Here is a 22,529-nt window from a genome sequence, read left to right as displayed (position 1 = left end):
CCTGCGCTCCATTTTGAGTTGGCCTCCACCAGTAGGATGATAGTGATCGAGGGGGGTCGACCTACACTCCAGCTGGTGCAGTGAGAGAGAGGTGTGTTGAGAGCTCGTCTGTGGTCTGACACTCTGGTGCATTTGGCGGGCCCGCTACTTCCGCATCTTCGAGGCTCGCCCTATCCCACCGGCAGAGATTGTACGTGACTTTTGGCTTGAGCTGATTCACACTCTCAGGGGTCAGTTCAAGGGACTTCACGGCAGCTCTGACCGCATGCGCGAGCGCACAGAGGCTTTCCTGCAACTCTGGCACCCCAGGCCTTTCTTCACCATGGTCCAGGGTGGGCCTAGATGGCACTACCGACCACCAATATCGCTTTTTCCTCCTCCCATTTTGTGATTTAGCCCTCATTGTACATATTTTGTTTACTCATTGGGAGAGTCTCCCCATGCTTTTGATGTAGCCCGCTCTAGTAGAGGTGGTTTGTAGCCCCCTGGGCAGTTTTATTAACTAAGAGAAGGATCTTTTTCTCGGAAAAAAAGATTTTTGATTGTCTGGATTTTTCCGATCATTAATATATGTGCTCTAAGTGACAATCCTTGTTTTATTTCAACTGTAGTTATCCTTTCAACGCTTTTCCCTTTCATGATTTTCTGATTTGACTTTCGACCGTCTAGGATCCATCCTTTCACAGCTAGATTTTTCCTTCGATAATTGCTTTTGGATTGCATGCATAGCAAAGATTGTACGTGTGCAATCTCAAACTTCTAACTTTTAAGCTTAAGCTCAAGGGTCTTACCACAATGGTCCAATTATGAAAGACGCTTTTCCGGAAACTGGATCCAAAAGTGAATATGAAAGCTGAGGTAATGAATTGGAAGTACATTGTGAAAAATAACACAGTAGACTCCCAATTATCTCCAAGAGTCCACCAGTTTGCGCCATGCGAGTACCTACAGAGTCATCACAAATCATTCAAAATATACCCAGCACTTGGCTTGATCATTGTGTATTGAAGAAAAGCATAGAGTTTAGTTGTTCTTACCGTGCTGGCCATTTTACATAGTCCGGTTGGCTGGCCATAAAGTGGATGGCTCCAATCAAAAACATGATGTTGATAAACCAAACGCCAAATACTGAAGACACATTCAATGAACCCAGGAGGCTAGATGTGGGCCGGGCCTGCAATTTTGAAAAGCAATTTTCAGAAATTAAACTAATTGGCGACAGTTTTTTAAAGTATGCACGAACAGATGGTGGAACTGACTTTTCCAAGAATGTCCTCTGGGTGGCTTAATGTCATTGCATAGCCAAGGGTAAGAACTGCTACCCCATCGATGAAAAGGTAACCCATCTGGCAAACAATCACACCGTACCTGTGCATTCAAATTCATAGAAGCAGGTAACTAGTAGAACGAGTTTGGGTTGTTCGTGGATTTATAGGAGCAGTAAAGCAAATGAATAAAGGTCACAGATTCTTTGGTACTCAGTTAAGTTCACAAACAACATATTCGTGCCTACAACTCTGTCCTCACGAAAAGCAAATGAATAAAGGTCACAGATTCTTTGGTACTCAGTTAAGTTCACAAACAACATATTCGTGCCTTCAACTCTGTCCTCACGAAAAATAAATTCAAACTGAAATCTCCTGAAGTAAGGCTTTGTTTTAGTCAGCCACATGTAAAAACTCAAAAGGAATTTGTAAAGCAAGACAGGCTTTCTATTTCTGAAGATAACCTTGGAGCTCATAATCATTTGATTTATAAGTTTTAGCCAATTTCAGTGTTCTTTATATATTCGATAGCATGTATAAAAGGTGGTTTTTTGGCATACAGAGCTGATCATTAAGATCAGATGTTGAGCCAGTAGACTGTGGTGCTCAAAAAAACACCCAAGTTTATTTTATTTTTTTGAAAAAACTACATCAAGAACTAAGAATGTCACCCTTCCTCGTCCTTGACCCACTCGTTCATGTATAAGCGATCAATGCCGCATGCCAGAGATTCTTATCAGTAATCCTACAATCTGACCAGGAGTATGTCCAAGATGTTTAGGACCATGTGATATTTTTAATACAGCCCCTTAAAAAAATAGCAGTGCACACTTGCAGTTAGGTACCTACTCCTTGACTTTCCAAAGTTCAAATGGGTAAACCATGTCTAAGTGAAGTGCTGTCACCCCAGCCCTAATGTATGCAGCACTAGTGTGGGCACCCGGGCTGACAGATAGCCAGTGGGCACAGGTCGAGAGACCACAGATATATATGATCTTCCGCTTGTTTCGAGGCAAGCACAAAGTGCCCGAGGACATCATCAGGCCAAAGCTTGCTACCCCCCCCCCCCCCGCCCAAACCCCCCATGGTAGTGGAGGCACTCTTTCAAACGATCTGCTTTATCGAGAGTGTGAGAGATCTCCCAGCTGTTAGACTCACACAGCGAGCTTTCGAGGCGGGCATACAAATAGCAGAGTCTGGTTATGACAGAGCTTGGTACACCCAGGTCAGAGCATGGTTCGGACCACATGGCCTTGAACTTGAGAACTTGCCACCGTTCCAGTATGACCCCGGCTCACCCCCACGTAGCAAGAGAAACATAGTGCTCCGATAGGATCTCTGGCAGCTATGTATCAGACATACTTGGATCACATCTCCCCTTCAACGGAAGATGTCACATTACAGAGATCATTTCCTTACCATACTGTAACAGACTTGGACACTCCAAGTCGAGAAGCGACACCACAAGAATTCACTTCAAAACAGATCACAGTTCACAATTGATTCGACACTGGCCCGGTGCAGTTCCGTGCCTACAGATATTGGCCCCAAAGACTGGCGCCCCTTTCGGTATTTCTTTTTGTATTAGTCTGCAACTCAAAGTACAAGGGAGTGGTCAGGACTCTCTCTCAGACTATGCATCCAGGTGCTTTGAGAAGTGAGACCCCAAGCCACTACTAAATAGGTTTACAAGGGATGCTAAAAGCAGTGCCCAAAAGCTTCAAAATCAAAAGCATGTTCTCTCTCCCACAAGCTCTCTTGAGCAAATAAAGCAAAAGCTCTCTCAATCTTTCTCTTGCAAATTGCGTAGCCAAAAGCAGTAGCCAAAACTGCCGTAAAATCTGCCCACGCAAAGCTGCCACGCAGCTGTACGGATTTTCGTGATCAGCGCCGCAAATTGCGGGCCTGTCCGTACTATGCAGCCACGTCGTCGTTCCAGCCGGGGTTCCTGCAAGAGAGGGTGTGTGTGTGTGTGTGTGTGTATTGGGCAACTAGCAGTCACATCACCAGTTTGTGACACACACCCCTCCTGAAAGCATTGTAATTGCCGTTTTAGCAGACACTGACTGTTAGTAACGGCGCACTAGGAACACACATCTAGCACATGTACCAAATCGACAGTCACATCACATGACATCATAGGACATCACTAGACATCACATGACAAATCACATCCAATGTAACAGACTTGGACACTCCAAGTCAAGAATCTACCACGACAGCACCAAATAACCACTTCAAAACAGTTCACAGTTCACAATATATTCGACACTGGCCCGGCGGAGTTCCGTGCCTAGAGATATTGGCCCCAAAGACTGGCGCCCCTTTTGGTATTTCTTTTTGTATTAATCTGAGTTCAAAGTACAACAGTGCGGCAGCAGGCGCTCACACTCAGACTTTGCGTCCAGATGCTCTGAGTTGTGAGAGGTCTACTCACATAATTAAAGGTACAAGGGTTGCTAAAAGCAGAGCCCCAAAAGCTGAAAATCAAAAGCCTTAAAAGCTTTGGAAAAATGAAGCAAAGGTTTTTCCTCTCTCTTGCTTGTAAACAAAAAGCAAAAGGATGTTTTATCTCTCTCTCTAACAATTGCGTAGAAAAAGCAGTGCTCAAAAGCTGCCCTAAATCTCCGCAAAAAGCGCTGCAAATCACGGGGTTCCGTACTGTTGCCATGTGTCATCCGTACGGCCAACCACGTCAGCATTTGCCACTTTAGCATTTTTTGCAGCCTTTTAGGGTTAGGATTTACAACAAAATTAGGGTTTAAGCAAAATTAGGGTTTTTGATTTTAGGGTTAGGGTTTCCTGTAGAGCGGGCAACCACGTCATCACTTTGTGACATACCTCCCTCTTGAAAGCATTATAATCGCCCTCGATTACGCCTGCAAAACAGACAGAGACCATAAATCGTCTTAGCAGACACTGACTGTTAGTACCTACGTACTAGGAACACTCATCTAGCACATCTACTAATCGACAGTCACATCACTTGGCATCACAGGACATCACATGACATTCAACATTCATTCGGATCTTACCATGATTTATCGGCAATGTAGCTAGCAATCGTATCTAGATCCAATCGGGACCTCATCGATGCCCGATTGACTAACCCCTACTGCAACCATGTCTATTCGAGATTAGTTAGACCAAAACGCTGCAGTCATTTCGTCTATCAGTTCCTGTACTTAAACAAGTCAAGAACAAATCAGTTTCATATTCCCGAATTTCATTTCATAAAGTCATACAACAGAATACTGTCAGCTCTCAGTATCCCTGAAGCTCAAAGAGACATCAATGACTCTAGTATACAAAAATCCAGGCATCTGTTGACAAAGGAGCGGAGTAACTCCCCTCTTGTGCATCCCACTGCACCAGATCTACAGCCAAGTTGAATTTTGGGTTCCATTTGGAGTAGACTATGCTAAACCAAAAGCTTTAAGGTAAAGGTTCACAATCTTAGGAGTATCTACTAGGTCCTCCTCCTCCATCCACTTCGCATCCAATGTAGGATAGTTCTTGAATTTAACCAAGAACCGCCTTCTTACTTTACCCTCATTCTTTGTGTCCTTATGTGCCAAAATCTGTTCAGGAACAAGGATCTCCTCGTTTTCCTCCACTTCGGGTTGCTCATCGGGCTCCCCATCATCAGGCACATTACCTTTAAAAGGTTTCAAGAGACTCACATGAAATGCATTGTAAATCCTCCAAGTGTCAGGCAGTTTCAGTTAGAAGGAGACATCATTGATCTTTTCGGAAATCTGGAAAGTTCCATAGTATCGCATACTAAGCTTTGGAAAAAGCCTCTCCTTTCCCTTCTTCTTTCTCAGGCGTGCCTTCTCAAAACGTAAAAGCACCCAATCATCCTCCTTCAATTTCAAATCGCGACGATGGCAATCACCTGCCTTTTTCTGTCGTTCTTGAGATTTCTGCAAAGCTTCCCGGACCTGGCAAAAGCCGTATCTAAGATGCGCGTGTATTCATCCGCTTCAAAAATCTTATTTTTCGTGCTTAGGAAGGGTGGAACCTTCGCAGCACCTTCAACAATCTCAAATGGCCCCGTCGAAGAGTGTATCGTGTTATTGTAGGCAAATTCCACCAACGGTAGATACTTTCCCCATTGAGTCTTCTGATTTGAGATATGAAAACCACTGAATTAGCAATCTCAGATTGCACGTCAGTCTGCGGGTGGAAAGATGACTAGAACTGCAACCGCATGCCAATGTTCTCCCAAATTGCCTTCCAAAACAAGCTTGTAAATCTGGGGTTCCTGTCGGAGACAATCGTCTCAAGCATGCCATGTAATCTGAAAATCTGGGCCACAAACAGTATCGCTAAGTGATCCGGCTTGACTGTTTTCTTCACTGGAATGAAATGAGCCTATTTGCTAAATCTGTCAATAATAGTCCAGATACCATCGTGACCACTCTCTGCTCTCGGGAGATCAAAAATGAAATCCATTGCATTACTTTCCCAGGGGCGGGTGGGTATGGGCAAAGGCTATAACAATCCCTGTGCTTTATGCCTGTCAAACTTGACCTTCTGGCATACCAAGCAACTGCGCACAAACTCTTCCACATCCTTCTTGAGTCTCGCCAAAAGAAGTATCTCTCTACCCCTTTCATGGTGGTAGCAATGCCGCGGTGACACATAAAATGTGGACAGTGGCATTCGGTCATAACCTTTACCCTTAACGGCTGTGTAACACACAACATGGTTTTCCTCATCAAGTAGCCATCCCGAATGGAATATCCCGCTGCTCTCTCCCCATCCCGTATCCGTGTGAAAACGTCTGTAAAATCCGGATCTGTGGCTTACTGGTCGACCATATCCTCGAAGCTCCTATGATGTATCGCGGAAATAGCCAAAACCAACGGCTTCTGAGACAAAGCATCTGCCACCACATTCTTCTGTCCCTGAACATGGACAATCTGGAAGTGAAACTGTGACAAGATATTCGCCCACGGCGTCTGCTTTTTCGAAAGCGCTTCTGTGACAAGAAGTAGCACAAACTCTGATGGTATGTAAAGACAGTAAACTCTGCTTCCAGTAGGTAGTGCCGTCACTGAGTAAGAGCATGGATAACCGCCAAAAGCTCTTTCTCATAAATCTGTGCTGTCATTTCCGGCCTTGAGAACAATCGGCTCTCGTAAGCAATGACATGGCCTTCTTGTATTAAGACCGCACCCAGACTACGACCACAAGCATCACAACGTACTTCAAATGACTTCCAAAATTGGTCCCGTAGTCAATTTCTCTTTCAATGTCTGAAAGGCAATCACCTCTGTGGGTCCCCATGAGAAAGGGACTCCTTTCTGTGTCAAGATATACAAAGGAGAAGCAACCTCTGCAAACTTTTGAATGAACCGTCTGTAGTACGAATACAATCCCAAGAAGCTTCTAACTTCATGGACATTCTTCAAATCGGGCCAATCACGGATAGTCTCTATCTTGGCCGGATCCATTTGCACTCCTGCTGTTGACACAATGTGTCCCAAAAAGTGTATCTCTGGTAGGTAAAATTCACTTTTCTTTGCATTAATCACTAACTTGTGATCTCGTAATGCCTGAAAGACCTGAAGCAGATGATCTCTATGTTTTGCCTCATTCTTGGAGAAAACAGTGATATCGTCAAAGAAAGTGCCAACAAATAGCCTGCACTGTCGAAAAATCCTGTCCATCATCCGGTTATATGTCACCGGAGCATTGGTTAAGCCAAAAGCCATCACCAAAAACTCAAATAACCCAAAAGTCGTCCGAAAGGCTGTCTTGTAGACATCTCCCGGCGCGATTCTGATCCGATGATATCCACTCTTCAAATCAATCCTGCTAAATCACGAGGATCCCAATAATCTATCGAGTATATCATCGATCCTAGGAATCGGAAATCTGTTCTTGATGGTGATTTTGTTGAGAGCTCTATAATCAATGCACATTCTCCAAGATCCGTCTTTCTTCAAAACCAACAACACTGGAGAGCAATACGGTGAAGTACTAGGTTTGACAAGACCCTTTTCCAAGAGGTCTTTCACTTGGTTCATAATCTCTTCATTCTGTACTCGGCTCACACATAAGGTGGCCGGTTCGGTGGTGTGCTTCCAAGAATCAGATGAATGGTATGATCTTCAGGACGAGTAGGTGGTAACTCGCCTGGCACGCCCTCTGAGAAGCAATCGGGGGATAGACTCGCCCTTAAGTTTAATGTCAAGTACAATGGTTTTGCCCTTCTCTGTAGTCAATGTCGCATTCCTCACTTGATAATCGACCACGGCGTTGTTCTTGTGGTACCAGGGAATTCCCAAGAGAACATCACAACCTTCCAAAGGCATTGTGTAAAAGGCCTCATGCCCCAAATACCCTTGACAATGCAACCGAAGTTTGCCAATGACAGGTGTAATGGCTACATCCCTGTCGGGTGTCGCTAGAACTGCCTCCGCAAGTGGTCCCATCCGATCGGGAGTGATCTGGAGCCGCGCCGCCAATTCGGGTGAAATGAAGTTGGCCTTGGCTCCTCCATCAAAGAAGATGAGGGCTTCTTGGTCTTTCACTTTGCCCCTAGCTCGGCAAAGTTCTGTACTTTCGTCCAACGTGCTGGGATTGGTACCCACGCAATCTGGAACCGGTCCTATTTTCATCTTACCTTTTCTTACACGTTCCTCAACTGCTCTCAAACTCTCAGACTTTTCGTCGTCCTTGTCATTTTGTTCTTTCAGTGCCTTTTTTGGGCACTTCACGGAGATATGTTCAGTTTCCTCGCATTTAAAGCACTTCCCCTCCCTGATGAAGCGAGCCCGCTCCTGAGGAGTAAGATTGGGTCGTGCATCTTTCTTTTCTGACCTGCTCTCTCTTTCTACTTTCATTTGTCGAAGTATGTTCAGCTCTTTGTGTCATGATCTCATCGGTGGGGTAAGTCCGACTGCCAGAGTGAATGGCAAAACCCCATTTCGCATGACTCGTCAACTCTTGAATAAAAGCTGACTTCTTTTCCAAGCAATGATCTCGGATCTCTGTAGGGAGACCCAAGGTAAACCGCTCAATCTGCTCCTTGACCGAGGTCTTCTTAAATGAAGAGGCGGGTAGAAACCAACTCCATAGTCTCTCGCAATAAGCGTCCACTGTATCTTTCTTGGTCATCCGAAGATGGTTCCAAGCAGTTCGAATATCCCGTTCATACTCTCGAGTCAACCAAGAAGAAATAAAAAGCCTCTTGAATTTCAACCATTTAATTGGCGTAGTCTTGCTTAATAGAAGCGTGGACCACCAAGTTCGAGCATTCCCCTTAAAGTAAGAGGCAGCTCTCCGAAACTTAGAGTGCTCTGAGCAACGTCCTCCCGCAAAAGCGATGTCAACCTGTTGTACAAAAGACAAAGCCTTCGAAGCATCTCTATATCCCGAAAACGTGTCAAATTTAATTGACTGTCCAGCTTCCTTAAACTCTCGGACTTTCTTGCTTTTGTCTTCAAGAAAGTCATACTGGTTGGCTTTGTAAAAATTCTTCTTCTTTGCATAAAAGTTACTCTCATCACAGTCTGAACTATCTGAAGACGAGTCCTCTGAAGAACTGTCACTCACGGGACGAGATTTAGACTTATTTGCCTTTTTCTTGCCCTTTCCGAAGCGTTGTTTCTTGCTTCGCTTTTTGCCTTTTCTATCTTCTTTGCTCGAGTCAGATGAGCTAGAAGAACTGTTAGAAGAAGAAGAGGAAGAAGAACTGGATACTTCTTCGAATCGAACATGCTTCTTTTGTTTTCTTGCTTTTTCAAAGGTAGACTGACAACCCAAATAACCCAAGAAGTCAGCGCCTTTCTTCTGCTTTTTGCTATGCTTTTCAGCATTGTTTTGCGTGTCAAAAAGCTGAGCAAGTCGTGCATCCACCACCTCTTCTAATTCCTTCTCTGTATACTTCTTGGGAACAGAAGGTTTCTTGAGAGCGGGTTTTGGGGGTGGTGGTGTGGTTTTCTGCCACTGCGTGTGCACCTCCTCCAGAGAGGTCTTGCTCATATATTTTGCCATTTTCGGATCCTTGGCAAAATTAAGCATCATCTTTGTTGCATCGCCGATCAATTGTCGGTTCTCCATCTCTTGACGCTCCGCCTGAGTAGGCCGAGGCGGGCCATGTTAGGAATGGGATCGTGCTAGCTAGGGTGGATGAAAGAGAAACATAGCGTCAATGCGTGATGTGTGTGTAAGCAAGATTATCACTCAAGTGAATTAGGTTCCAAGATAGAATTAGCTTAGACTCATAAACACAATCTTGAGTATTGACTTAGCTTAGCACAAGCTCACCATAGACAAGCATGTAGTGCAAAATGGAGGAGTTGTTTATTCATTCATGAAATGAGATTTAAGTAGCTCTACAGCCTTGCTCCACAGCATGTGGGATAAATCCACTCTCTTCTCCTTGACTCACACTTTACAATCCTCCCCTTGAGGTTTGGACTAAGACAAGATTCTAGAGATGCATGATCCACACAGGCTAACAAAATCCACATAGGATAGTGATATCCACACAAGAAAATAAAGTCCACAAAGGATGGTGATATCCACATAAGATGATAAAATCCACAAAGGATGGTGATGTCCACACAAGAAAAAGTCCTCCCCTACAATTAGAGAGTTTGCAATGGGTCTTCATAAAAGACAACGTTGCTCTCGTCTTCATCCTTTTTGTTTTTTACTATGTGAGCTGATCCTCTGTCAGGTCTCTTGCCTTCGTTGCTTCTGCTGTTGCTTTCAACTGCTTCATGGTCTGACTTCGTATCCTCCCCTCGAACGAGTGCTTCTGTCCCCCTTTCTGTTGTGCAATCAAGCTTATTCCATGCGTCATAATGACATGCAACAATATGCTAAAATATCCTATGAAAAGGTTTATGCAAAAAATTAATGCTTTCTCTTCGATCTTGGTCATACTCCGAGAGCCCAAGCATGCAGTGTTTCTCATACACTTTGTCACAAAATCTTCACACATAGAGAGATTTTAGCAATTTGGAGACTCTTCAATGCCAATGTCTATCCCATTACAAAAGCACATAATGTCATCCATGTAGACAAATATAATTGCATACATTGCAAGAAATTGTTGTGCTTGGCTGCAAGATTTCAATTTTAATGTCTTCTTAATAAAACTCTCTGAATGTGAAGTACCTCTTCACTCGAGGTGAAGTCACCCTTCACAGCCTTGAGTTCTTCTTTGATGATTGGAATGAGCCTTTGAAGTTGGCTTTGGATACCTTTGGAGCTCCTTTTAAAAGCTTTGTATACTCGAAGAAGCGTCTTCTACCTTTCTTCTTTAGTGCTTGAGGCCGCCTTTGAATGTCAAAGAGAATGGTTGCCTTTGTGGGCTTGGGAGAATTGGCCACACAGTGGGAACAATGCATGGTAACGGGCTTGGGGGGGGGGGGGGGGGGCTTTGGGCCTCTTGGAGTGCTCGATGCTGCTGGTAGTCAGTCCGTGGGAGTAAGGTTTTAAGAAACTAGTGGCATTTGAAAAACTGTGGGAAAGCACGCTTGTCAAGCGCCGAGGCAGGTGGGGCATAATTGGGCACGCGCGGGCAGGCGGGGTCAGGCCGGGCAGCAGGCAGCTTATCCGGGCAGGCGGGGGCAGTCCGGGCAACAGTCGAAAAAGCTTATGCGTGTGAGCACTCCCCAACGAACCCGCCAACCTTCAAAATTGGTTTTGATGTGCCTTTTCAGGTTTGCCCGCTCTCCCCAAATTTGGGCAAGGGTATTTGACGCCGAGACCTCAATGCCAACAATAAGTTGCCTAATTTGGGCTAGCCAACAAGCCCACGAGCCTTGCTTGTGGAAAAGCTCCGAAAAACAGGCTGTTAAACTCGAGCTAGCAGGCTTCCACACACACACACACACCTAAATATAGGCAATTTTGAGGGTGAGTTTAATGGAGTTCTCGGGCTCTGATTGCAGAGCTTGAAGGTTCTATGGAAAGCTCGAAGTGAGCACTTTGAAATGAGCTCAATATTGTTAGGTGATTGCAAAAGTGGAGGGATTAATTGAAGGTGCAAACTAGGACAAAAAATGACTAGAGCATGCAAAAAATTGGATACTAATCTTCTCCCTAATCAAGCCTATCTAGCCATGGAGGGTAGTGGCCTCTTGGGTGTGTCAAGGACATGCCCACACATAACTAGATTAGTGCTTAATTAGTGAGATGCAACTAGTTATGAAAATGTCAATGGGCCGTAACAATGAAATGCTAATCGATCTAATGGAGATGCTAATGATTAACACACACTAATGCATGATGACAAATCTAGCTATAGCTAGCATAACCTAAAGCTTTGATACCATATGTTAGGAATGGGATCGTGCTAGCTAGGGTGGATGAAAGAGAAACATAGCGTCAATGCGTGAGTGTGTGTAAGCAAGATTATCACTCCAGTGAATTAGGTTCCAAAATAGAATTAGCTTGGACTCATAAACACAATCTTGAGTATTGACTTAGCTTAGCACAAGCTCACCATAGACAAGCATGTAGTGCAAAATGGAGTTGTTGTTTATTCATTCATGAAATGAGCTTTAAGTAGCTCTACAACCTTGCTCCACAACATGTGGGATAAATCCACTCTCTTCTCCTTGACTCACTTTAGGACAAAGCTCACACTTTACAGGCCATACTCATCGCGCGAATCTTTGTTGTGATCCCTTCCCGCATCTCCGGATGCAGAGGAAGTCGACTGATCCTTGCCTGAAGCCATAGGGGCCGCGGGAAAAAAATTAGGGATCGGATTTCCCGTAGAAGAGAAATCAGTCGTGCTCTGATACCACCAAGGTGGAAAGGTACACAGTGTACGGTACGTAATCAATACATAAGATACGTACTTCTGTACGGATCGGCCTTTAAGGTACGTGACCAGTACGTAACATTTGTAACAACAAAAAGAATAGTGACTTTAGCCTTTTTCAGCCTATACATACTCTACATAGAGTCTAGACATAGATACTACTTCAAACATCCATTAGATACTGCTTCAATCTGGTTCCTAAAAACAATCTCAGTGGCTGTGTAACGCACAACAACGTTTTCTTCATCAAGTAGCCATTCCGAATGGAATATCCCGCTACTACCTCCCCATTCTGTATTCGATTGAATACGTCTAAAATCCAGATACTAATGGAAAGATGTCCCTTTAAAAAAAAAAAAAGCAAAAAAAAAAAATTGTGCGGGAAAAAAAAGTACATTGTCTACCCGTACGTACGGAACCGTACCGTACGGCTGTACCGTACTGTACGGATCCGTACGTACGCAACCTTGGATACCACTGTAACAGACTTGGACACTCCAAGTCAAGAATCTACCACGACAGCACCAAATAACCACTTCAAAACAGTTCACAGTTCGCAATATATTCGACACTGGCCCGGCGGAGTTCCGTGCCTAGAGATATTGGCCCCAAAGACTGGCGCCCCTTTTGGTATTTCTTTTTGTATTAATCTGAGTTCAAAGTACAACAGTGCGGCAGCAGGCGCTCACACTCAGACTTTGCGTCCAGATGCTCTGAGTTGTGAGAGGTCTACTCACATAATTAAAGGTACAAGGGTTGCTAAAAGCAGAGCCCCAAAAGCTGAAAATCAAAAGCCTTAAAAGCTTTGGGAAAATAAAGCAAAGGTTCTTCCTCTCTCTTGCTTGCAAACAAAAAGCAAAAGGATGATTTCTCTCTCTCTCTCTCTCTCTCTCTCTCTCTCTCTCTCTCTCTCTCTCTCTCTCTCAACAATTGCGTAGAAAAAGCATTGCTCAAAAGCTACCCTAAATCTTCGCAAAAAGCGCCGCAAATCACAAGGTTCTGTACTGCTGCCATGTGTCATCCGTACGGCCAACAACGTCAGCATTTGTCACTTCAACATTTTTTGCAACCTTTTAGGGTTAGGGTTTACAACAGAATTAGAGTTTTTGATTTTAGGGTTAGGGTTTCAACAAAATTAGGGTTTTTGATTTTAGGGTTAGGGTTTCTTGTAGAGCGGGGCAACCACGTTATCACTTTGTGACATTCAACATTCATTCGGATCTCAGACCATGACTTATCGGCAATGCAATTAGCAATTGCATCTAGATCCACTCAGGACCTCATAGATGCCCTATTGACTAATCCCTATTGCAACCATGTCTATCGAGATCATTCATACCAAAATGCTGCAGTCAGTTCGTCTATCAGCTCCTGCACTTCAAGAACAAGTCAGTATCATGTTCGGGAATTCCAGTTCATAAAGTCATTACAACAAAATACTGTCAGCTCATAGCATCCCTGAAACTCAAAGAGACATCAGTGACTTTAGTATCAAAAATCGGGGCAATCTGTTGACAAAGGAGTGGAGCGACTCCCCTCTTGTGCATATCCACTGCACCAGATTCTGCCCAAGCTGAATTCGGGGTTCCATTTAGGATAGACTATGCTAAACCAATGCTTCAACGTAAAGATTCACAATCCGAGAAGTATTTGCCAAGTCCTCCTCCTCCATTCACTTCGCATCCAATGCGGAGTAGGTCTTGAATTGAACCAAGAACCGTCTTATCGCTTTACCTTTTATCTTTCTATCTTTTTGTGCCAATCTCTGTTCTGGAACGGGTATCTGCTCGTTTTCTTCCACTTTGAGTTGCTTATCAAGCTCCCCATCATCGGGTACATAGCCTTCAAAAGGCTTCAAGAGACTCACATGAAAAACATTGTGAATTTTCCAAGTTTCGGGCAGCTTCAGTCGGAAGGAGACATCATTTATCTTTTCGTTGATCTGGAAAGGTCCGTAGTGCCATATACTAAGCTTTGGCAAAAAAAGCCTCTCCTTTTCCTTTTTCTTTCTCAGGCGTGCCTTCTCAAAATGTAAGAGCACCCAATCGTTCTCCTTCAATTTCAAATCGCGACAATAGCGATCTGCTGCCTTTTTCCGAGATTTCTCCAAAGCTTCCGGACCAAGTCCAAGTCCCTCGTGAACTGGTCGGCTTCAAAGAACAATCTTATCTTTCTTGCTAAGGAAGGGTGAAACCTTCGTAGCCAAGTCAATAATCTCAAATGGCACCTTCCCCATCAAAGAGTTAATCGTGTTTTTGTAGGCAAATTCCACCAAAGGTAAAAACCTTTCCCATGTAGTCTTCTAATCCGAGATGTAAGACTTCAATAAATTCAGTACCACTGAATTAGCAATCTCTGATTGCCTGTCAGTTTGCGGGTGGAATGATGACGAGAACTGCAACCGCGTGACAATGTTCTCCCAAATAGCCGTCTAAACAAAATCGTGAACCTAGGGTCCCTGTTGGAGACAACTGTCTCAGGCATGCCACATAAATCTGAAGATCTGGGCAATAAACAATCGTGCCCACACTGTGTTTTCAGGAGATCAAAAATGAAATCCATTGCAATACTTTTCCAGGGGCGGGTGGGTATGGGTAAAGGCTGTAACAATCCCTGTGTTTTATGCCCGTCAAAACTTGATCTTCTGGCATACCAAGCAACTGCGTACAAAATCGTCCACGTCTCTCTTGAGTCTCGGCCAAACAAAAGTATGCCTCCATACCATTCAAGGTGGTAACAATGCCGCGGTGACCCGTAAAAGGTGGACAGTGGCCTTCGGTTAAAACCTTTTCCCTCAACGGATGTGTAATGCACAACATCGTTTTCTTTATCAAGTAGCCATTCTAAATGGAATATTCCACTACTATCTCCCCATTCTGTATTCAACTGAATACATCTGTAAAAATCTATATATGTGGCGTACTCACCGACCATATCCTCGAAGCTTAATGATGTATCGCGGAAATAGCCAGAACCAACGGCTTACAGGAAAAGTATCTACCACCAATTTCTTTTGTCCCTACACATGGACAATCCGGAAGTAAAAGTGTGACCAGATGTTTGCCCACCGCATCTACTTTTCCGTTAGCTGCTTCTGTGACGAGAAGTAGCGTAAACTCTAACCATCTGCGAAAACCGTAAAATCGGCTCCGAGTAGGTAATCTTGCCACTGAGTAAGAGCATGGATAACCACCAAAAGCTCTCTCTCACATATCTATTTTGTCAATTTCGGCCTTGAAAACAATCGGTTCTCATAGACAATGACGTGGCCTTAATGCATTAAGACCGCATCCGAACTACAACCACAAGTATCACATTATAATTCAAACGACTTTTGCAAATCTGGCAAAGTTAAAATTGGTCCTCTTATCAAATTCTGTTTCAATTTCTGAAAGGCATTCACCTCTGTGGGTTCCACAAGAAAAGAACTCCTTTCTAAGTCAACAAATGCAAAGGCGGTAAGCAACCTCTGCAAACTTTCTGATGAACCGTCGGTAGTAAGAACATAAGCCCAAGAAACTTCGAACTTCATAGACATTCTTCAAATCGGGCCAATCACAGATAGTCTCTATCTTGGCCGGGTCCATCTGCACTCCTGCTGCTGAGACAATGTGTCCCAAACAGGGTATCTTTGGGTTCGGCTCACACGGTAAGGTGGCCGGTTCGGTGGTGTATTTCCAGGTATCAGATCAATGGTATGATCCGCAGGTCGAGCTAGTGGCAAGTCACCTGGCAGGCCCTCTCAAAAGCAATCGGCATGAGTGTGGAGAAAATCTTGGCGTTCTTTTTCGAGGTCAAAACATATTCGACCTTCAATCATCATTCAGTCCTTTCTAGAAAGTAAAGAATTTGAATTTCATCAAGTACAATGTCCGTGCCCTTCATTTGTCAAAGTTTCTTTCTCGACCCGGTTGTCAACCACGGCGTTGTTCTTGTGGTACCAGGGATTTCGAGTAGGACGTCACAACCTCCCAAGGGAATTACGTAGAAATCCTCGTGTCCCAAATACCCCTGACATTGCAAACGAAGTTGCCAATGATCGGTGTAATGGCAACATCCCGTACGGGTGCCGCTAGAACTACCTCCGCCTGTGGCCTCAGTCTCTTGGGCGTAATTCTAAATCGAGCTGCCAAAAGGAGTTGGCCTTGGCTCCTTCGTCAAAGAAAAAGAGGGCTTCTTGATCTTTCACTTTGCCCTAAACGCAACAAAATTTTGTACTTTCATTCATTGATTTGGTTCGGGCCCCACGCAATGTGGTACCAGTTTTTCTTTCATCTGCCTTTTCTGCCACGTTCCTCAGCTGCTTTCGAACTCTCTCACCTTTCTTCATCCTATTCATTTGATGCCTTTTTAGGGCACTTCGCGGAGATATGCCCAGTTTCTCCGCATCCAAATCACTTCCCCTCTTTGATATAGCTGACCCTCTCTCGAAGAGTGAGCTGGGGTCGTGCATCCTTTTCTTTCTGTTATGGGTTACTCTTCTTCTCTCTACTTTCATTGTTAGAAGTCTGTTCGGTTCCCTGCGTCATGGTCTCATCTGTGGGGTAAGTCAAACTGCCTGAGTAAATGGCAAAACCCCGTTATGCATGACTCATCGATTCCTAAATGAAATCTGACTTTTCCTCTAAGCAATGATCTCGGATCTCTGTAGGAAGTCCCAAGGTAAACCGCTCAATCTGTTCTTTGAACGAGATCTTCTTAAATGTGATGAGCGCACGGCGGTGTGTGCAAGTGATAGAGCACACGAAGATGTGCAGGCCTTGAGGCTTGAAGCGGAGACACTGTGCTGCAGAAGGGAGGCGTTAGCAGAACGAAGAGGGAGAGAGAGAGAGAGAGCTCAAGTTTTTGGGGAAAACTCAATAAGTGAGTTTTGGGTTTTCCCACTTTTATTATAAGTGACCTATAAAAAATGTGTCCAGGTTCATATTGAACCTTGAACCTGGACAAAGTATAAAAATGTACAAAAAGGGGTTATTTAGGCCTTTAACCCAACAGCCTCCCACTTAAAGGCATAAATGACGCCTTTAAGTTAACCAACTCCCACCAGCTGTATGCAATGCTCATGTTGAGCCTTAGCAAGACTCTTGGTGAGAACATCTGCAGGGTTATCCTGTGTATGGATCTTAGTCAAGCTGACTAGACCATCCTCCAATACTTGTCGTATGAAGTGGTACCGCACATCTATGTGTTTGGTACGCGCATGAAACATGGAATTTTTGGCTAAATAGACAGCACTCTGGCTATCACAACCCAACACGGGTGTATGAGCAGGCATGCAAAGTTCTTTTGCAAATCTGCCCAACCAAATGGCCTCTTTTGAAGCCTTTGTGGCTGAAATATATTCAGCCTCAATAGTACTCAATGCCACAATTTTCTGTAACCTAGAACACCAAGAGACTGCACCACCAACAATGGCAAATACATATCCACTGGTAGATTTCGTGGTATCCATGTCACATGCCATGTCTGCATCACAATATCCCTGCAACTTTAAGTCACTTTTGCCATAACAGATACACTTTGATTGTGTACCTTTCAAATATCTCAGAATGCATTTGACAACTTCCCAATGCGCTTTGCCAAGATTCGACATGTATCAACTAACAACTCCCACTGCATAAGCAATGTCAGAACAAGTGCCAACCATATCATACATAAGAGAACCACAAGTTGATGCATAAGGGATTCCCTTCATTGCTTTCAATGTTATCTCATCCTTTGGGCAATCTGCTTTGCTAAGCTTAGTGTATGGAGGTAAAGGTACTCCAAGAGGCTTAGCATCAGCCATATTAAACCTATCAAGTACTTTTGCAATGTACCTTTCTTGAGATAAAAACAGCAATTTCAGCTTTCTCTCTCTTTTAATACGCATGCCCAAAATATGCTCTGCATCACCCAAATCCTTCATAGCAAATGTTGAATTTAGCTTATGTTTCAGAGCATCAAGACTAATCTTATGTTTCCCGGCAAGCAGCATGTCATCAACATAGAGAACAAGTATGATGGGACTACCATCTTCATCCCTTTTTGTATACAAACAATGATCTGCATGGCTGCGTTTAAAGCCTTGAACAGCATAAAAGTGTCAAAACTTCTTATATCATTGCCGTGATGATTGTCTCAAACCATACAGAGACCTTTTCAGTTTGCATACAAGTTCCTCACATGTAGGAACTACAAAACCTTCAGGTTGTTTCATGCATATGTCCTCTTCAATGTCACCGTGCGAAAACGTTGTCGTTACATCCATTTGATTCACTTCCAAATCAAGCACCGCAACGAGAGCAAAAAGGACACGTAAAGTTGTAAGCTTTACAATGGGAGAAAAGATTTCTTGAAAATCAATTCCTTCTTTCTGTGCATATCCTTTTGCAACCAATCTTGCCTTGTACTTGGGTTTTTCATCCACAATTTTAATTTTGAATACCCATTTGTTAGGAAGAGCCTTTCTCCCTTTAGGCAATGGCACAAGATCCCAAGTATCATTTGCATACAAGGATTTCATTTCCTCTTGCATTGCAAGCTCCCACTTACTGCTTGACTCACATGTCTTTGCCTCTTTATACGTAAGAGGCTCTCCCTCATCTGTCAACATAACATGATGCAAAGAGGGCTCAAAGCGCTGTATTAACCTTCTGACACGAGTAGACCTGCGCACCCAATGATCTACATTCTCAGGCACAGGTTCTACATCAGGAGGCAACTCATTTTCAGCATGCTCATGCTGCTGAAAATCATTTTCGGCCATGACAGGTGGCTGTCCATCCTCATTTGGAGCATCTAAATCATGTCCTACCTCTTCTGGCTCAAGGTTAACCGGCTGATTATCAATTTCAGCTTGCGGTAATGTATCGTGAGGCTCTTTTTCAGCATCAATAGGTGGCAAGAGAGGCTGAAATTTGATCTATTTCTTGTCAATTTCAGAAGATGTAGCATTTTTTAGCAATTTAGCCTCATTGAACACTACATCTCGTCTGCGTACTACCCTCTTAAACTGAGGCAACCATATCCTGTAGCCCATTTCACCCTCTTCCCCATAACCTTGGAAGAGTCCTTCGATGGACTTGGCATCTAGCTTTGTCCTCAAGTCATTACGAACATGGACAAAAGCCTCGCAGCCAAACACTCTCAAATGATCATAAGAGGCAGGTTTGCCAGACCAAACCTCCTCTGGAATGTCATTTTTCAGCGTACTGTTAGGAGAGCAATTGCATACATGAACTGCAGTTTTCAAAGCCTCTCCCCAAAACCCATGAGAGAGATTAGCCGTGGACAACATGCAACGCACTCTCTCACATAAAGTACGATTATACCTCTCAACAACACCATTAGAATATGGATTATAAGGGGCTGTCAACTCCCTTTTAATCTCATATTCTTCGCAATAACGCTGAAATTCAGCAGACGTGTACTCCCCCCCATTGTCAGATCTCAGACATTTAAGCTTACTACCCTTTTGCGTGGTCACAAAAGCATGAAACCTCTTAAATGCATTAACAAATATGCCCAATCATCAATGAATGTAACAAAGTATAATGCACCACCAAAAGACTTAACAAGCATTGTACATACATCGGAGTGAATTAAATCAAGAGCATTAGCTTTGCACGAGACATCAGAATAATAAGAAGACTTCTTTTGTTTACCATATAAACAGTCATTACAGAAATCTAACTTGGTGCCCTTTACATCAACCCTCTTCAAAGAGGAGAGCACATCAAGTCCCTTCTGGTTCATATGGCCAAGTCTTTTGTGCCACAACTCCAAATGAGAAGCAACTTCAGCCACTGCAAGAAACTTGCCAGGCAAAGCTTTGCCATGTAAATAGTACAATGTACCACTCTTGCATCCCTTGACAATGAGCATTGATCCCTTAAGCAACTTCCATGAACCCCCAGCAAAAATGGTTGTATAACCCTGTGCATCCATCTGGCCAACAGACAATAGACTCTTCTTGCGCCTGGTACATACCTGACATCTTTAAGCATAAACTCTTGGCCATTGTTTAATACCAAGCGCACAGTGCCCATTCCTTCAATGCCACAAGCATGGTTATCCCCAAGGTAAACCTTGCCATACTTGCCTGCATGATAAGAAGCAAAACACTCCACAGATGGAGTCACATGAAATGAGGCACCCGAGTCTACTATCCAAGACTGTGTAAGGCCATTTGCACTTAGCAATGCATCAGTGACATCTCTACGTGAGATAAGCATGTCTTCTACATTTGCTACAACAAAATTTGAGGGGCATGAAGCTACAACCAAGATCTCTTCACTGTCGGATAACTCTGTGATAACCACACTAGAGGATACTTTGGCAGTCTCCGAATCCTTGGAGGAGGTACCTGCTGATTTTTCCCCTTTCTTATCCTCTGTCTTCTTCTTCTCCTGTGATTTCTTCTTTCTTTCCTTCTCTTTCTTGAAATACCTGCAATCTGGCTTCTTATGGCCTTTTCTGCCACACTAATAACAAGTCACATCCTTATCCCTAGACTTGCTTTTGCTCCTGTTTTGAGTCTTGGTACCTGTATTTTGCTTTTGACTTCTGCCTCTCGCTTTGTAAGCAAAACTGCCACCTTCCCCACCACTAGACTTGCGTTTAATTTCCTCATTTAAGATGGAGCCTCGTACTCCATCATATGTGAGGTTGGGGCTATTACTCAAAGAAACCACAAGCGTTTCCCAAGAGTCTGGCAAAGTCATCAACAAAAATATGGCTTTCAACTTGTCATCAAAAGGTTGAAGCCAGTATCCTGTAGCTGACTCATAACACTGGTGAAAACACTTAAGTGCTCAGAAGCCGACTTGGCTTCGTCAAGCATCATGTTCACCAGTTTGCGCATCAAATGCACCTGATTCACAGGGGTGGCATTCTCATAAGTGGCCTTCAACTTATGCCAAATTGCATGTGCACTGTCCAAGCCCTTTATGTCCACCAGAATGTCATCGGTCACAGCCATTTTGATGTAGGCCTTTGCCCTCTTGTTGAGCTTGGCCCAATCCTCATCCGGCATATCCTCAAGCTTTACAGCCAAAAGGGCGTCCTTACAATCCTTGAGGAACAAAATCCCCTGCATCCTGTCCTGCCATAGGTCGAAACCTGTACCGTCAAATCGCTTGATTTTAATCAAGCTCTTGGCATCAGAGGACGAGGAAGTAGAGGCCATTTGCACGGATAAAAATGTAGCAGAAAGTGTCTACACAAAATCTGAAAATTTCCAATGATCACAATGTACCACACGTTGCATACAATGTGCTGAAAATTTCAGCAATTAACAAGTATCCCCAATGCGTACTTGCATAAACCCACAAAAGGCATACATAAACCTCAATTTGTGTACATAAAAACAGTCCAATTCTGAATTTTTTTGCAAATTTACTGTTTTAGCGCATCAATTTGCATCAAATGGACTTGTTTTGAGTGGAAAAAGCGAGGGGCATTCACGGGAATCGATTTAGAACACATGCATTTTGCTATTTTGACCTGTAATTTTCTGGTTTTTACCTGTTTTGACCTAATTTCAGCCTGTTTTAAGCTGTTTTGGGAACCCTAAGTGACACCGGAAGCAAGGGGCTTCGCGATGAAAGCGGAAATTTGACGCGAGAAGCCTTTTGCCTGTTGTCCAGCCACCTCCGCAAAGCTTCTGAAACCCTAATCTGGCTCTGATACCAGTTGATGAGCGCGCGGCGGTGTGTGCAAGTGATAGAGCACGCGAAGATGTGCAGGCCTTGAGGCTTGAAGCGGAGGCACTGTGCTGCAGAAGGGAAGCGCTAGCAGAACGAAGAGGGAGAGAGAGAGAGCTCACGTTTTTGGGGAAAACTCAATAAGTGAGTTTTGGGTTTTCCCACCTTTAATTATAAGTGACCTTTAAACAATGTGTCCAGGTTCAATATAAACCTGGACGAAGTATAAAAATGTACAAAAAGGGATTTTTTAGGCCTTTAACCCAACAAAATGAAGAGGCTGGTAGAAAAGAGCTCCAGAATCTGTCGCAATATGCGTCCAATGAATCTCTCTTGGTCATCCGAAGATGGTTCCAAGCAGTTCATATGTCACGTTCGTACTCCCGAGTCAACCAGGAAGAAATAAAAAGCCTTTTAAATTTCAACCATTTAACTGGCGCTTTCTTGTTCAATAGAAGCGTGGACCACCAAGTTTGAGCATTTCCCCTTAAGTAAGAAGTAGCCCCCCGAATCTTGGAGTGCTCTGAGTAACGCCCTCCAGAGAAAGCTATGTCAAACTGTTGTATGAAGGCCAAAGCCTTCGAAGCATCTCGAAAACCAAAAAACGTGTCAAATCCGTGAGTTTTCTTTGAACTCTCGGACTAATCCGTGCATGAACCACCTCTTTTAATTCTTGCTCTGTAAACATCCTTGGAGTAGGAGGATTCTTGAGCACCGATTTGGGGGGTGGTTCTGTGGTTTGTTGCCACTGTGCATACACCTCGTCGAAGGAGGCCTGGG

The 22,529-nt window shown here is 43.9% G+C and overlaps 1 protein-coding gene across 1 annotated transcript in view; it reads right to left on the bottom strand.

Moving 5' to 3' along the window:
* Positions 1-22,529, bottom strand: part of LOC147439145 (uncharacterized) — a 144,193-nt gene that overhangs the window by 17,635 nt on the left and 104,029 nt on the right. The window contains exons 19-21 of the mRNA XM_086485052.1: positions 1,260-1,368; positions 1,038-1,174; positions 792-945 (exon numbers count right to left, since the gene is read on the bottom strand). Coding sequence (XP_086341178.1) covers positions 792-945; positions 1,038-1,174; positions 1,260-1,368 — 400 coding nt within the window. The remainder of the gene's footprint in view (positions 1-791; positions 946-1,037; positions 1,175-1,259; positions 1,369-22,529) is intronic.

This window comes from Adiantum capillus-veneris, chromosome 16, assembly GCF_014529385.1.
Source record: "Adiantum capillus-veneris isolate H3 chromosome 16, ASM1452938v2, whole genome shotgun sequence".
Classification (NCBI taxonomy): Eukaryota; Viridiplantae; Streptophyta; class Polypodiopsida; order Polypodiales; family Pteridaceae; genus Adiantum; species Adiantum capillus-veneris.
Note: the sequence above shows the minus strand (reverse complement) of the source record. Positions and strands in the feature narration are given on the sequence as shown.